The sequence below is a fragment of the Buteo buteo genome, chromosome 21 (assembly GCF_964188355.1).
Source record: "Buteo buteo chromosome 21, bButBut1.hap1.1, whole genome shotgun sequence".
NCBI classification, from domain to species: domain Eukaryota; kingdom Metazoa; phylum Chordata; class Aves; order Accipitriformes; family Accipitridae; genus Buteo; species Buteo buteo.
The window spans coordinates 18,962,435-18,977,954 of NC_134191.1; the positions used below are offsets into that span (position 1 = coordinate 18,962,435).

Here is a 15,520-nt window from a genome sequence, read left to right on the forward strand (position 1 = left end):
GGAGTGACGTCTTAGCCAGACAGAAAAGAATCAGCACTGCTTCCCCTTCCCCTTTTGCATGGTTTTGGGAAGCAGCAGAGACTAAAGTAAGCAAGGAAGACATTGGTCATATCCAGCACATTGCCCTCTGGAGATATGGGACAGAGAGGCGACTCGGTCCTACAACTAGACATCCCCACGTGGCCCTTTTCTGTCCCCGAGAAGGTACTACATCAGTTTTGTGATACAAGGCACTGCACAAGCAAACTTCTCAACAGGACCCTTGGACATCTTCCCTCAGCTTGCATTTCTACTACCTGCTGCAAACAAATCAGAAGGGGAACGGAAGATAAAACAGGTTAACAAGTTATTGAACTGGGCCATGCCTCTGCCAAGGGACAGGATATTGGAGGTAAATTCAGAAATTTGAGGTTACAGATTCTTGTTGCCAACAACCAGAAGTTCTGGCTTTGCCTGAAAAGCCAAAAGTGGGCTGTGATAATCAGCTGTGTGCTTAAAGCATTTTAACATCATCCTACACTCCAGAAGGCCTCAGGTCAGTGTTCTGCAATCTCAGGAGTTCTTAGGTTCCGCATCGAAAGTTTTATTTTCCCGTATGAAAATACAGACAGTTATTCTCCGTGTGTGCACAAGCAGAGGGCAAAAACCCTCCTCAGGGAACAGATCCGAGAAGAGCTTGCAAGGATTCTTACACTCGTAAACAAAATTTGCTACTTAGGAATAGTGGTCCCTCCAACTGAATTGAGACTTGCTGTTAAGGTAAATGAATACATTGAAATTAATATCCAACAAGAGACTGCAAAAAATTAATGTGCAGATCTGAAGTTAAACTCCAGTAGCAAAACCTGCTTCCCAAAACAGCATATTATAAACACTGAAACATGCACACTTTTAAACAGAAAAGTATAAAACAAGTGTACAAATCTGTAATAAGTCAAACTTTATTGTAAACCATTATACTATGTAATTACATCAGATACCCTTAGAAGTTTAAGGTAACATCACTGATTAAACAATACGGTCCAAACAGAGGGTAGCAGAATACAGCTGTTGGTTTTGCTCACATAGGCTATACTCTGAATTTACTTACAAACAAACCCAACATTCAGTTTGAGACGGATACCCACGCAAGACAAAAACACCTACAAAAGAGTCCCTTTTTTAAAGATACTGCAGTTTTACTTTGTAAAACCATAGTAGTCATTTTCAGTAATTGAACTGGAAACTTTACCTAAAAAAAGTTTGCACGCCTATGCTGTAGATCTACTCTGACTTGATGTGGCTGAATTTATTTGCTTTCATTACTGTTTTCTCCCGTAAAAAGCACAGCAAAGTTGCAAACATGGGTTAGTCAAGCACAGTGGCAGAAATTCCTTGTGATGCTCAGCTCTCAGCAGAGCGTGAGAGCCCACACCTCCCTCCCCAGGCCCAGCTGGAATTGGAGCAGACGCCTGGGAGGGGATCACTTTGCATTGCTCTAATTTGCAACTCAGTTTCTGAGTTTTCCCTGAAGAAAAGCTATAGTACATTTTAGTTAGCAACATTAACATATAGCATTTACCTACTTAAAGTAAGACAAGGGGACCTGAACATATTAAAGCCAGAACTTGAAAACCACGTATTAGACAACACCAGTGTTTTAAATTTATGCAGATGTGTCACAGGTCAGATAGCAGAAACAGTTAATACATTTAGGTTGACCATTCACGGTAAATTCGATCTCCACCAATACTTCTGTGTCTCTTCTGTAAGTTACAATCCCTTTCTCTTACTTTGGCATATACTACATAGCTTATTTTCATTAAACAGAATCACATTTTTTTTAAGCACAGCCTGAATTAAACCTTTGCCATGAGTTGTCCTGAAGCACATTTACCAGGCATAAATTTAGAGTGCCAATTTGCAGATAATGCAAACGTCATCACGTTGTAATATTATTACTGGATCAACTCTTTATGAAAAATTTAATATTTCAGACCGTACTGCCAATACATTTCAACAAACAGTAAGACATAGTGAAGCACTAGGCACATACTTCCTTCTCACACATACAAGCTCTTCAGACAAGAGCATTTGTCCTTCTTGTACCTACTGCAAGAATTCCGATTTTTATCTTACGAAGAGGAAAACTGCCAATTTTGTATTTTCCATCTCTTTCACATGATAACAAAGAATGAATGGGAAAAAAACAAACCAGTTTTTGTTATTTGGTTAAGGTTGTGAAAAAATTTTTATCTTAGTAGAGAAAGTTAGAGCTGTTTTCTCCCCTCTGAAGATACGGTCCTTCGTTACTACTGTGGTATTTAAAATACTTCTGTCTCTTTGGCTCGTAGTGCTTTACTACATCATCTTGCTAGGCATATCAACATCTCAAACCAAGTGACATTTAAGCACTTAAGACAGGAAAAATTAGGCATTCATATACCTTTGCTATTGCTGTCTTCAAGAAACTGCTCCATAGTGCTTTATACTGTTTTGTACTTGGTCAATAAGTTTGAGGTCTGCTCAAAACAAATGTTTTACATGATTAAGGCCATAATCTTATACTGACACTTCACAGACTAAACATGAGACTAGAAATAATTTTAATAATTTAAGTAACCGGAGAAAAGGAGGGAAAAGGAAGATAAAATGAAAGCTCGTACAGTTAAATTTGTGTGCGCTGCTCAGTTATCTCTGGTGGTTGACGAGGATAGTGATGGTTGTGCAGTGGTATGTAGCACATGGTGAATAGCTTTATTTCACTATCTGAAATAGAACAAATCCTATGCTAAAAAAAATAAATGCTGACATTTGCGACAAGAGCCAGTCCTAGCTCTAAAATCCCTTTGGAAAAGTGAGCTGTATGAAACTATTCTGTTGATGAAGATGAATTCCTTGAAGTACTGTGCTTTTGGAGATACGCGCCCACCCAGTGGTAAATAGTCAAGAGAAGATGCAAGTCACACTATCAATGAAAAAAACCAAAAACCCTAAAACAGAGGCAACACTGATTAGGGACATTTCTCCATCCCCCCACCCCCCATTTCAGAATAACTCAATTAAGCTTCCATTGTCATTAGTTTCTAGATTTAGTCTAAAAGAAACACTAGTACTTAAACTTATTGCAGTTATTACATTTCAGTGCACAGTAACAGAGGTCAGTGGCTCAACTAAACTCACAAACGTTAGGTTTGGTAAAATGTCCCTTCTAGCTGGCTGGACACGCTGAGGTGTACCTGAAGTCTTAGAACATTGTGTTCACCTCGGCAGCCAAGCAGTGAAAAGGAATGCTGGAGTAGTGAAAATAAGTACGGGAGCGCACAGTTCAGTATTTACTAAGGCCCAAGAACCCCATTTAAGTGGTCTGGATAATAAATCACATTAAGACCTAGTAAATCTATAAAAAATGTAAAAAATCTTAAAAAGTTCTGAGCAGTTTTCCGATGAAACTGTTTGGTTTAAGGCTTGGAACATTTCTGATGTCCAGATACAACAGATTTGCAATTAAGGTCTGTTGTCACCTCTTCGACACATCGACTTGTCCTGCACAAGGTTTAACTAAGCAAGGAAAGCTGTCAGAAGCAATCGTTTAGAAAATATGCAAAGCAAAAGGATGTCACTGAAAACATGTCTGCTAGGTTTCAGATTACCAGGTGTTGTCAATTATCAGCAGACAGACACTGAAAATCACAAAAATTCTGTAGTAACAACTGTATTATACCTCTTGGGTTTTTGTGTTTTTTTTGTTGTTGTTGTGGTTTTTTGTTTTTTTGTTGTTTGGTTTTTTTTAAATACTAAAGGATAACCAGACTTTATAGAAATTAAACAGGAGAAATCTTTTAAAGCACATTAAACAGAAGATTGCTTTTTCCAACAAAAAACAAGGGACAGAATTATTTGCAGTATTGCAGCACAACTGCTCCAATTAGATCATGGTCCTGTATGGCAGGCCCTATATAAGGAAGAGCATAAGAAATGTTCTCTCTCTTTTGGGTAATTTGAGAGGTATGCACAAGAGACGTGCAGAAACAGAAATAATAAGTCATCCATAGATATTCATTTCACAAATAAGTAACTGATCACAACAGATTTTTGTTATACACTAAAGTGCACGTTTGTCAAATATGCAAACACCACCTCCTATTAAAAAAGGTATTTTCAAATGATGTGGTCAAAAGCATACTCAGGACTGCATTTTTAGTGATATTTGGTGACTTCAGCAGTGACAGAGAGCTTTTCCCTTTGCAATCCCTTTGTCTTCAACCAGGACACAAGGATAAATAAGATTTTCACTACAAATCTTTTGACCTGTTCTGCACAAAAGCGGGAACTGCACCCTTTTCTCTGACAAAGAGAATCTTTAAATACAACTGTATGAAAATATAACTTAAATATAAAATAGTCAAATAGATTCGAGAAGACTTGGAAAAAAATCTTTGTTCCACCTATTAGTTCCATAGGTACCCAGTAGCAAGTAAACATTTGTACTTAAAAAAATAACGTTAAGTTACAGCTTGTAACCATAAACTATTCTGCTCTAGGAATTACGCTGCAAAAGCCAGTTTTAGTAATAAAACACACTCCTTTAACTTAGTTGATTCTGATGCCTTTTTGAGAACATCTTAAACCATATCATCAGTAACCATAAGTGAGAGATTGCTGTATCTGTTTTCTATGATCTTCTCTGAAATGTCAGATACAAATCCCCTCAGCAACTAGTCCTTAACAACGCTGTGTTTTTCCACACATGATGAGAAGACATTCTTGCATAATTGGTCAGTGTGTCTGTAGTGCAACTGAACTGGAAGTCTTCCAACCATTTGCATTCTGTTGGTAGACCTTGCTTATAAGTCAGTTTGTATGAAAAGGGAGATGCAATTGCAACATTAAAACCCACTGACTGAAGTTTTTGCCATGAAACCTGCAAATACACAGGTCAGGGAATGCGTCATACAGGCAGACCAAAACGATGCTTCTTTTTCTTAATGGGCTTTAAGTTGGTCAGTCTACGCAGGTCCTCTTCAGCATCTGATTCCTCCATCTCATCATCTGCTGAAATAAGGATCTAAAAACAAATTACAGCTTCTGAGTAACATGGATCAAAGTCACACTCTTTCTTCACTACTTTTAACCTTTTACTTTTTTTTTTTATGATTGCAAAGCACCTCATTATTTGCTCAAGAAAGAGCTTACAGAACACAATTTGGAATTACTGCCAGTACTATCAAACATCACACATCCTATCTGTAACTTCCAGTAAATTTCAAAGAAGGATGCATGAATATTAATCTCTAGTACAATCACTGACTCTAAAAACCAAAGAAGTAATTCCAGCACCTCCAGAACAGTGGGGGCAGCTTGCTGTTAAAATGAGAGAGAATATATAAACTCTCTATCCACACTGGTAATATGGAAGTAATTTTATTAAAGAAAACCCCATACAAATAGTACTGTCTAGAGTGCAGAAAAGTTACATTAGCCAACTAAAGCTAAAACAACTTACCTTCAAAGAACCACCCATCCTTCAGCTGAACTGAAAACTGCCCACTTAATATAATTTCGAATAAAATTATGCTAAGACAAGGATATAAATACTTTTCCAAAATCAGGCCAGTTGCCTTCACCAGCTTCCTCTCACTTTAAGCTATTAACCTCTCTTTGAATTAGAATTGTCTAATTAGTTTTGTATTCCGTGTGGTTTTTTTAGAAGCATTTGTAACACAGTTCACCTGTGATATTTAAATATATTATTATGTCTTCCTGCCCATCTGGAAAGAAATTAACTACCATGAGTGGTGCAACAATGCCATTTTTCTTAACTGGTTTTCAACTGCAAACGCTAAGAACTACTGTTAGAGATACATGCAAAGAAAATCAAAACTAAGTTGACAGCATTACAATGAAATCAATGGCATGAGGGATGAACTGGATTGATATTGCATTAATTGCAATAATTAACTCTACATACTTCTGACTCTGACTCTTCATGTGATGCCGCTCTCCTGTATCGGACTTTACTTCCATTTCTTGAATCTTGTCCTGCTTCCTTTTCTTCAAGTTTAGCTTTTGTCTTCCCTTTCTTCATAAGAAAATTATCTACTACCCAGAACATTAATGCCTGTTAAAGAGAAGGGGGAAGTGACAGTTGAGTTTTCCTCAGAGTAGCAAATGTTCATTCAGTCAGTATTTGGACAGAATTAGGAAAACTTGACAATTCTGAAATGGCCAAACAGGTAAAATCTTGTACAGGCATACAGTCACATGGCTTCTTACACATTGCATAAATGCTCTAGAACATAGCTACTTTATTCCTTTGTAGAAGAGAAGAAAATAAGAAAAGTAGCTGCTGTTCAGAGTGATCACATATTAACTCTTCATGTAGAAAAATGTGAACAATTTAGGCAGATAGTGTAACAAACTTCTGGTTCTCAAAGGATAAAATCCATGTTTGAACAAATTAATGAAAGAAAAAAAATCACCAGCAGCTATTAAATGCAAGGACACCCACCACCTGTGGCTCTAGTCCCTAAATCCCAGACTGCTGGAAGGATATACTTTGGGAAGGATGATTGCGCACTTGACCTTTTCCTCTGCTCCATCATAGGCCAGCCACTATTAGCTATGGTCAGACACAGGATGCTTCACAGTACAGCTATCCTCAGACCAACTGTTTCCTAAAGCAAATTTCACTGTAATTTTATAATCTCTGGGTCACTATTTCAGTATTACATTCAATCTACTGAAGTCATCAGCCCAAAGAGGTCTATGATTCATTTCTACACCTCTCCCGAGCCTGGTTACTCAGTTCAATAAGGAGCTTTGTAAAATCTACATATCCAGACATTTTATCCATTTTTTAACACCCTTCCTCTTTAAAAAATAACTTCAGCACCAAGGTACACTGTGCTTTAAGGACTAACATTAATTAATTAAACATATGGCAGAGAGATATCCAAGTAAACATCTCACAGAAGTGTGCAAGTTGTACTAACATTAACAAAGAAGGGAACTATCAGCATGACGATAGCCAGCTCCAACTGGGGGTTCTCTATAGGATTCAATAAAGCTACCTGTGAAAAGAAAAGGATTAAGTTCAGATCATGGCAGTGTGTGCATATAACTGGATTAGTATGTGCAATTGTTCCTGTACTAGCTAATGCTACAGAAATAATTCATATGAACCAAAAAAGGACAGCTTTGTAGAAAAGGAAAGTACTTAGGACAGCTTATAAATTACCACAGATAAATAAGTGGGGCTGACAAGAAACTCATCTCTGTCGTTTTTGTTTACAGAAGTCTAAAGAGCTGTGTTAGAGTCATCTTGAACATTTTAGGGCTGCGTGCTCCCCAGGAACATGTTTTAAGTTCCATCTTTAGGAAATTTAAACAGAGCAGAGTTTTACAAAATACACAGTAAGGAGAAGACGGTTCCCAAAGTAGTCCATAGCATACAATAGGAACTAACTGGTTTTAATGGGCTATAACACCATGCACCATCAATTTGAATATTACATTGTGCAGATTCTATCAAAATAAATATCCAGTCATCAGCAATGCCTTCACTAATCCATTGCAAATTTCTAAAATTCTAAGTTTAGATCTGTCAGCAAGGTCAGGGAAAGAAAATTCTTTAAAATACTACAAGAAGCAATACAAAAAATAGCTGTAAGTAAGGGTTAAAGAATTAAGAAAAGGAAGAACCACTTAGTAGCTTCAAGAGCACTCAGACAAGGAGATAGAATGAAATCTTGTATATTGCAGTATATAAAAAAACCTCCAAAACATACGATAATCCTGGCAATGGATGCCAGAAAGCCTAATTAGCAGTATCCTAATCAAACTAAAAGAACATACCACTACCACAGAGCTAAATGGCATTGACTGTAGACAGTTATGATGCTTGAGCCAAACCAATGAACACTATTAGAAGTTTATTGCTTTACAGCTTCCACCTGAAATTTATTTGTGTGTAAAATGCTGCAAAAATACAAACCTCTTTCCACTGAGGTATAAGAAGCACTATAATGATGATGGTTTTCTCAAATGTCATAATCATTATGTACAGAGCACATTGGCCCACCCAAGCACTGCACTGCAGTGGATCACCTGCAAGAAAGAAGAAAGGTTCAATATGTGCATAGGGTTGATTTTACTTCACAGTAAATGTTTTAGAAAAGCAATATTAGAAGAGGCTGGGCAGCTATATCCTCTAAAGTGCCTTCTCCAGTTTCCTTAGTGCTGTTCCTTGCCCTCCTTCAGCCTTACCCCAACTTTCAAAAAGTATCAGTTAGAAACTGAATATAACTGGACTTGATCCGATTCACCAGTACCTGGTTATACACTGTTTTAAATAATCTGATGAAAACAAGACAGATATAGTTGCATTACATTTGTTTCTCATCTAATTGTTATTTTTAACCCTCTATCATGAAGCATTAAGTTTCTTAAAAGGAAAAACTTAACGGAAACACAGCTGTGGAAAAACACATTTCCCTTCAGTCTAAGTAGAAATGAGATGATTTCTGTCATTCTCCCTAGGCTACCTTAAACATATTTTTCCTCTCTACAAAGTTAGTTACCATCATTAATCAATGATAATTGAAGCAACAGGTGCAAGAGCTGCTACAAAAAATTTAATTGAACAAAAAAAATTAAGATCACATTTTAGTTTCAACCTGAAAGGGTTTGAAATTCTGCTGCACCCCACTGTGGCAGAGTGAATACATGAGTGCATTAAGTTATCTGCCAGGACAGAATGAAGACCACAAATATTTGAACACGAAAACTTATGTAGACTATTATACTCCATGAAAGCAAAAAGAGAAAAAAAAAGAAAAAAAAAAAAAAGGAAAAAGAGGACCGGTATGCCTAACAAGCTTTGCAGGTGAGCTTAAAGCAGCACTTCATTGGAAACCAAAAGGAAGCTTTAGACCAGGGGTGTTATCTCTTTAGTCTTCACAATAGTCTCTGCAACATCGTCAATGGCAGCTTAAAACTTTTAGCCTGGGAATGAATAACAGGCAATGGAAATCCAGATGCCTTTATGTATTTGTAACACACAATGGATAGTTGCTACTTCCTTTTCTGGAACATTTCTGAAAGACTTTCAGTATTAATACTTGGTAATAGTCTTGAGACTTACTGTTTGCTGCCTAAATGCTACAAAAAGAAACCAATAAATCAGACTGGAGTCCAAAACAAAGAAAACTTCCTGAACAAGTTTTACAGTAAGACCTACTGTCGTGGTTTAACCCCAGCCAGCAACTAAGCACCACGCAGCCACTCACTCACTCCCCCGCCACCCAGCGGGATGGGGGAGAAAATCGGGAAAAAAGCAGCAAAACCCGTGGGTTGAGATAAGAACAGTTTAATAGAACAGAAAAGAACAAACTAATAATGATAATGATAACACTAATAAAATGACAACAGCAATAATGAAAGGATTGGAATGTAGCAATGATGCACAGTGCAATTGCTCACCACCCGCCGACCGACACCCAGTTAGTCCCCCAGCGGCGATTCCCTGCCCCCACTTCCCAGTTCCTATACTAGATGTGACATCCCATGGTACGAATACCCCTTTGGCCACTTGGGGTCAGCTGCCCTGGCTGTGTCCTGTGCCAACTTCTTGTGCCCCTCCAGCTTTCTCGCTGGCTGGGCATGAGAAGCTGAAAAATCCTTGACTTTAGTGTAAACACTACTGAGCAACAACTGAAAACATCAGTGTTATCAACATTCTTCACATACTGAACTCAAAACATAGCACTGTACCAGCTACTAGGAAGACAGTTAACTCTATCCCAGCTGAAACCAGGACACCTACTGATCAACACTCAATAGTCCAAGAGGAAAATGGTTAAAACGCTCAAGGTTTAAAACTGTATACTGCAGTTTATGGCTTCTGTTGTAAAAAAAATAAGTTAGAAAATTTGAAAGGGGAAACATCAGTAATTCAAATTTGAACAATTGTGATTCTTCTGAAGATACAAGGCCTGAATTAGATTTGAGAATTAAATTTTAGCAATTAATTTCTATACTCCACATTTTTATTAGTATTCTCTAGTTTTCTTCACTAACTAGCAAATATGAAAAAAAAAATAATCCAGCTTTAGCTACAGAGTTACCATTGAAACTTTACCAGTTTATTCTAAGCTCTTTTCCAATCTATATTTAATTCCTAAAAGCAAAGACACCTACAGCAATTTTGCACCTATTCCAAGTCCGTCACATGAGATTTTGTATGTCCAAAAATTGTGAAACTATCAAGACTGTTGTGCACTATCACCAATGAACATTTTGTTCCATGATGTTTTTGCAGGGAGGGGCACTGCGTTTCTTTAGTACGTGACTGAAATTACAAGTTGTGTATATTAAATTCTACTTTTTGTGTGCCCTACTGCATCTACAAAATTCTCTCTCAGCTCTAATTACAAGTGGGGAGAACAGGGATGCTGTCTACTTTGAATTCACCAAGTCTTTTGACAGTCTCCCAACAGCATCCCTGTAGAAAAGTTGGGGAGATACAGACTGGATGGGTGGATGTACAATTCTGACATAAAGGAAAAAAGTTTTCACAATGAGAGTGGTTAAGCACTGGAGTAGGTTGTTCAAAGTGGTTCTTAAATCTTGAACTATGGATAAAATAAAAACTGGACTGGACCATGCCCTGAACAACCCACTTTAGCTTTGAAATTAACCCTGCTTTGAGCAAGAGGTTGGGTTACATGACCTCTGGAGATCCTTTCCAACTAAATTTTTTCTATGATGTTATAAATTATGCAATTCAAGGGAAAAAGTAGCAGTTAATAACATCACCACATCCAGGAGGTGTTCCCAAGAATATTTGGGACATTAGTACGTTCAAAGATTCAGTACACAAACTAATTAGAGCTTTAAAGTTAATGTTGAAGCCACAAATCTCTAATTTCATTTCTAAGTCTCTGACAGTCTCTCCTGAACTCTGATTTTATACCTGTCATGTATAAATTACATGTCTAGAATAAACTAGCAAACCAGTGGAAATCTTGTTACTGCAAGAAAAGCTCATTAAGACTGAAACTCAAAAATTTTGAATCCTCAGTGACAACTGCAGCAGCATTTTTTGAAAATGCTGGGCAATGAAAAACTAGTCTATACAAGTGTATACTATCTTCATCAGCCACTTTTTAGAAGCACATTTATAGACAGCTCTTGAACAAAATACCTGTGATTCCTCTATCCTGTAACTTCTCTCTGTTCTTTAAATCCTCAGAAACTTTCTTAAGAAAACGTCAACTCAGAGAACTATTCCAAGATAAATTTTAAAAAGTTTTAAAGTAAGTGCTATCTACTCTATATGGCTGTAACTAAGTTGCTCTGCAAGTTGCAAACAAAGAGCTAGAGGGAAAAGATGCATCAAATACAATTTCTAAGCTTTGCTGTCTGGGAAGCAAAGACAAGCAAAGAGACCACAGCACAACTTAGTTAACAATAGAGTTCACTGCCACCCAGAGGGATTTAGTCACCTGTTTTCTGCTCTCAGCAGCTAAAGTAGCCTAAGACAAGAAGGGAAGGAGAATGCAGAGAACATTCTTTTCAGTACAGATCATGACTGCTTTTCTCCTCTTTACATACTCAAATGTATTAACTGACTCTGCACTTCTATTAAAATACAGCTGCTGATGTAATGAATCTGAAAATACAAAACCAGAAATATGAGGACAAATCTAATAAACTTAAAAATTCTGACAGAAAAAGGCCCTTGAGGGCGCATCATGCTACTTTGTTCATAAATGAGCGCACAGCGCTGTTTTGCTGTACAAACAGCAACCATTTGTGAATGCTGATATTTTGGTATCCATTCGTTCCTTGAGGCATTTATGCTTAAAAACTATCCTCCATATAAAGAAGAGGCTTTTAAAACCAGCAGGACACTGCTATTTTTGTGACAGCTTCAAGTAATGTATCACCAGGGATCAAGTAATAGAGCTAAGAAGGGAAATGAGCTCACAGTGAGAATTAACTTGAGACAAATGATTATTTAGGCTCTAGAAACACAAACATCATCATTCAGTCACAACAGACTTGGAGGTTTGTTTTGGGGTGGGGGTGTTGGGGGAGGGCCTGTGCAGCTCTTGTTTGTTTTCCCACACTTGCAGACAAACTGAAATCACACTGATCTCCAAATGAGGACTTGACTTTACTACTTCAGGTAAAATGCCACAAGTCTCTGATACCTTTCAATGAGCAGACACCTCACCACCCATGTATGCTAAACATCCATATTTAACTTCAAAATACGAAGTCTAAACACACTTGTGACCCCACAGGACTGCATTTTAGTCCTCTCTTCTACTCAATTTAATTATTTTAAGTAATCTTATGAAAAATAGGCAAGAGTTTTCTTGGGGCCAAAGTGAAAAATTTTAAATAAATGGTGATATGAGGGTTTTCATTTCAGAAACAACAGTAGTACTTAACAGAAGAGGGCAGCAAATAATCCAATATAACTTGTCCTTTTTAGACAGATTTCTTACATAGGGTCTAACCTTACTGCACAGCCATTACTCATAACTTTCCATCTGCTATCTAGTTCTCTTTACACCAAGAACCTCTCCCACATGATTAATGGAAACACAGATTTACAATATGCTTTTTAATAGGCCTTACGATAGCTCGATTAAAATACCAACACACTAAGGTCAGGACAGCATATTAATGAAGATACAGAAAAAAAAGTTAGTCACTAATAAAGTGATCTGATATTGGAAAGAACAACTAAGTAAAGAGGACTTAGATAATTTCATACATCGCTTATACGCACACATGGAGAGAAGAAATACTTGATAAACAAGCTTAGGCATTTCAGATCTCCTAACTCAAAATGACAATAATGGATCAGTCACGGACCACTGCCGCAGCAGAACACAAGTAACAAGTTCATTTGTTGATTAAGAGCTTAGTTACTGCAGTCACAGATGCCTCATAACTAACTAAAATAAAAACAGGTTCATTTTGGAAGTCAGTAAGAGAGACACAAATTTCAGGAGAGTGAATATACTCCCCACATCTTCCCATCCACACAGACCACTTGTGGTTAAAAGGACATTAAAATGGGAGAGGAGAACAGATTACACAAGAAAAAAACAGAATGCTGTTAGGAAGAAATCAAATCTAGTATTTGACACAATTACAAGTACCTACCTATAATTGTAATAGATACACCAAGTTTTTTGCTCTGAGCGGAAAGTCAACTTTATATGGGCTGAAAGCTGTTCAAACCTCTTTAAATGACTTCAAGCCAAACCAACAATCAGAAAAAGGGACTTCAGGCAATAGGTCTCAAAGCTCAGTCAGAAGTGAAGCTCAGCAGCGTCTCAGCAATTTCCCTGCCCTTTTCCCTTCCCTGGGCATTGGTGCTTACCTATTCCCTTAGAGACCCGAGTCTGGGGACTGACCTGGAGGAACTATTTACTTTTCTACATATGATGAATTTTCTGATGGTTTAGCTCTCTGAATCAGTTCCCTGAAGAGTCAGATGTGCACCAGTCCAAGGAAAAGAGTGGAAATATTGGACCGTGGCATGTGGGGAAAAAAACAGATAAACAGGGTTGTGGCAGTGCTGATTTAAACAGCTTAAATGGTCATAAACTGTACCCTAAAAGATACACATTAAATCTACATAACTCTAACAAAAAATGCCCTACCTAATGATATAGGTAGTTATTTCTCCTAAGATAGATGCTTGTCATCAACTCTATTTTAAAGCTCTGACATTAAAGCAAATAGCAATTAATGCTATTTCATTTAATTGTAAACTTCCCAAGCTTTTAAAGTGTTTCAATTTAGCAAGGCCTTTATTTATTTATTTTTAATTCTGCCAGCCACTTAGGATCATCAAAAACAAAGAAACATACAAAACCAAAAAACCTACCAATGATAATTATGAAACTGTTATGAAAGCTTTTACTTTGTTAGGCAAACTTTATTTTAGCTTTTTTTTCCCCCCAAACCATAGGTTTTGTTTGTTTGTTTTTCTCTCTGATGAAGAGCCATAGCTCTCTTAAAGGCAACCTCTCCCCCATTCCTATTTCAAGGAGCTTCAAATGTAATTTTTAGCATCTATACAGAACTTGCATTCCCAACCAGCCAGACTCAGCAATCTGAAAATAACAAGTTGAACAGAATTAAATGTTGATATTGAGCATGTATGATACTCAACTGCATCTGCAAATGCACAGTTTCTGCAGATCAGTGGACTTCTGTGGCTAACGTAATGGAAGATAAAACAGAACTTCAGGGGAAAGTGATTTCACTAGTCTATCCCTTAGCCTGTACAAAAGATATACGCATTTTTCATCAACGATACAAGCTCTACGTGTAGGAGTTCAAGTCATCATTACTTGAGGGCAAGCACAGGCCATCCTGCCATTCTCTTCACTGAAGGTATGTGTGTGTTTAAAGGGGGCTGGCAGAACCCTTAGCCTGTATCTTCAGAAAACAGCATGTGGTTCAGTGAAAGCTATCATTTAATTAAAAGTGTTTCAGAGTAAATTTATCATACTGTTATTATACTGTTATTTTTTTCATGAGATTAGCCAATATCGTAATTTGTTCAAACACTCCTAAAAAAAATAAATATTCAAAAAGTTGTTCCAAATTCACTAAATGCTTAGAGACTTGTTGAGCTTTCCAACACAGAAGGTGCATGCTGAGATACGGAACTTAAAAGAACCGTCGTGACAAGTGAAATATTAAAGTGACCACTATAATCATTGTATAATGATTTTAAGATGAGTTAACCACTAGCTGAAATATTCTGAGATTCTACCATGAAAATCATTTCAGTGCAAGAACAGAAACATTTACCGTATTCACCAAAGCGAAGGGACTCCCACTGCTGCCATTCCACAATGCTGCTGACTACACGTATACCAATGTAGATTAACAGCATTCCTAATGTGGCATCTAACAAGAAGTTGATAAGGTACCTGGAAAGAAAAATGTAAAAGAAAACAAGGAGCAAGGGTCCATTTTCTAAAAGTTCAGTGTATTTTAACACCAAGATTGATAAAAGATCTGTATGTACGTTGAGGAGCCAGACTATTGAGAATAATCATTTACCCACTTCTGTAATTACATAGTTAGCCTAAAATTTAAATAGTTTTAGAGGAGTCTCAATATTTTGTTTCTGTCCTTGAAGTTAAGCTCCAACTTCTATTTTTGTGAACTCTGGTACGTGCACATACATACCCTATATAAACTCCAATATTCATTTTAGTCCTTTAAATTAAAAACAGATTTCCTTTTCACCATTGCTCAGTTCATTCTGCATAGAAAACCTGTATTTGAATGAAACCAAAGGAATAAAAGAAAAAGGAATAAAGAGAGAAGGTGTCTTAAAGACACCTCAAGGAATTTGAAAGTAAAAAACCCAACCCAAACCACTTTCATTCTGAGGGGGAAAGACACCACAACTAGACTGTTTTTCTTGCTCAAGGGAGTTCCCTCCCAGCCTCAACAAGGAGCAATCAGCAGTGGACTACCATGCCTAGAGAGT

The 15,520-nt window shown here is 37.3% G+C and overlaps 1 protein-coding gene across 2 annotated transcripts in view; it reads right to left on the bottom strand.

The window, feature by feature from the left end:
* Positions 1–917: 917 nt before the first annotated feature.
* Positions 918–15,520, bottom strand: part of STIMATE (STIM activating enhancer) — a 38,418-nt gene continuing 23,815 nt past the window's right edge. Inside the window, exons 4-8 of one of the 2 annotated variants that reach the window (XM_075053149.1) lie at positions 14,830–14,951; positions 7,976–8,088; positions 6,975–7,052; positions 5,951–6,100; positions 918–5,047 (exon numbers count right to left, since the gene is read on the bottom strand). In XM_075053149.1, coding sequence (XP_074909250.1) covers positions 4,931–5,047; positions 5,951–6,100; positions 6,975–7,052; positions 7,976–8,088; positions 14,830–14,951 — 580 coding nt within the window. In that variant the 3' untranslated portion in view covers positions 918–4,930. The remainder of the gene's footprint in view (positions 5,048–5,950; positions 6,101–6,974; positions 7,053–7,975; positions 8,089–14,829; positions 14,952–15,520) is intronic. The other variant, XM_075053151.1, reaches the window with a different exon arrangement.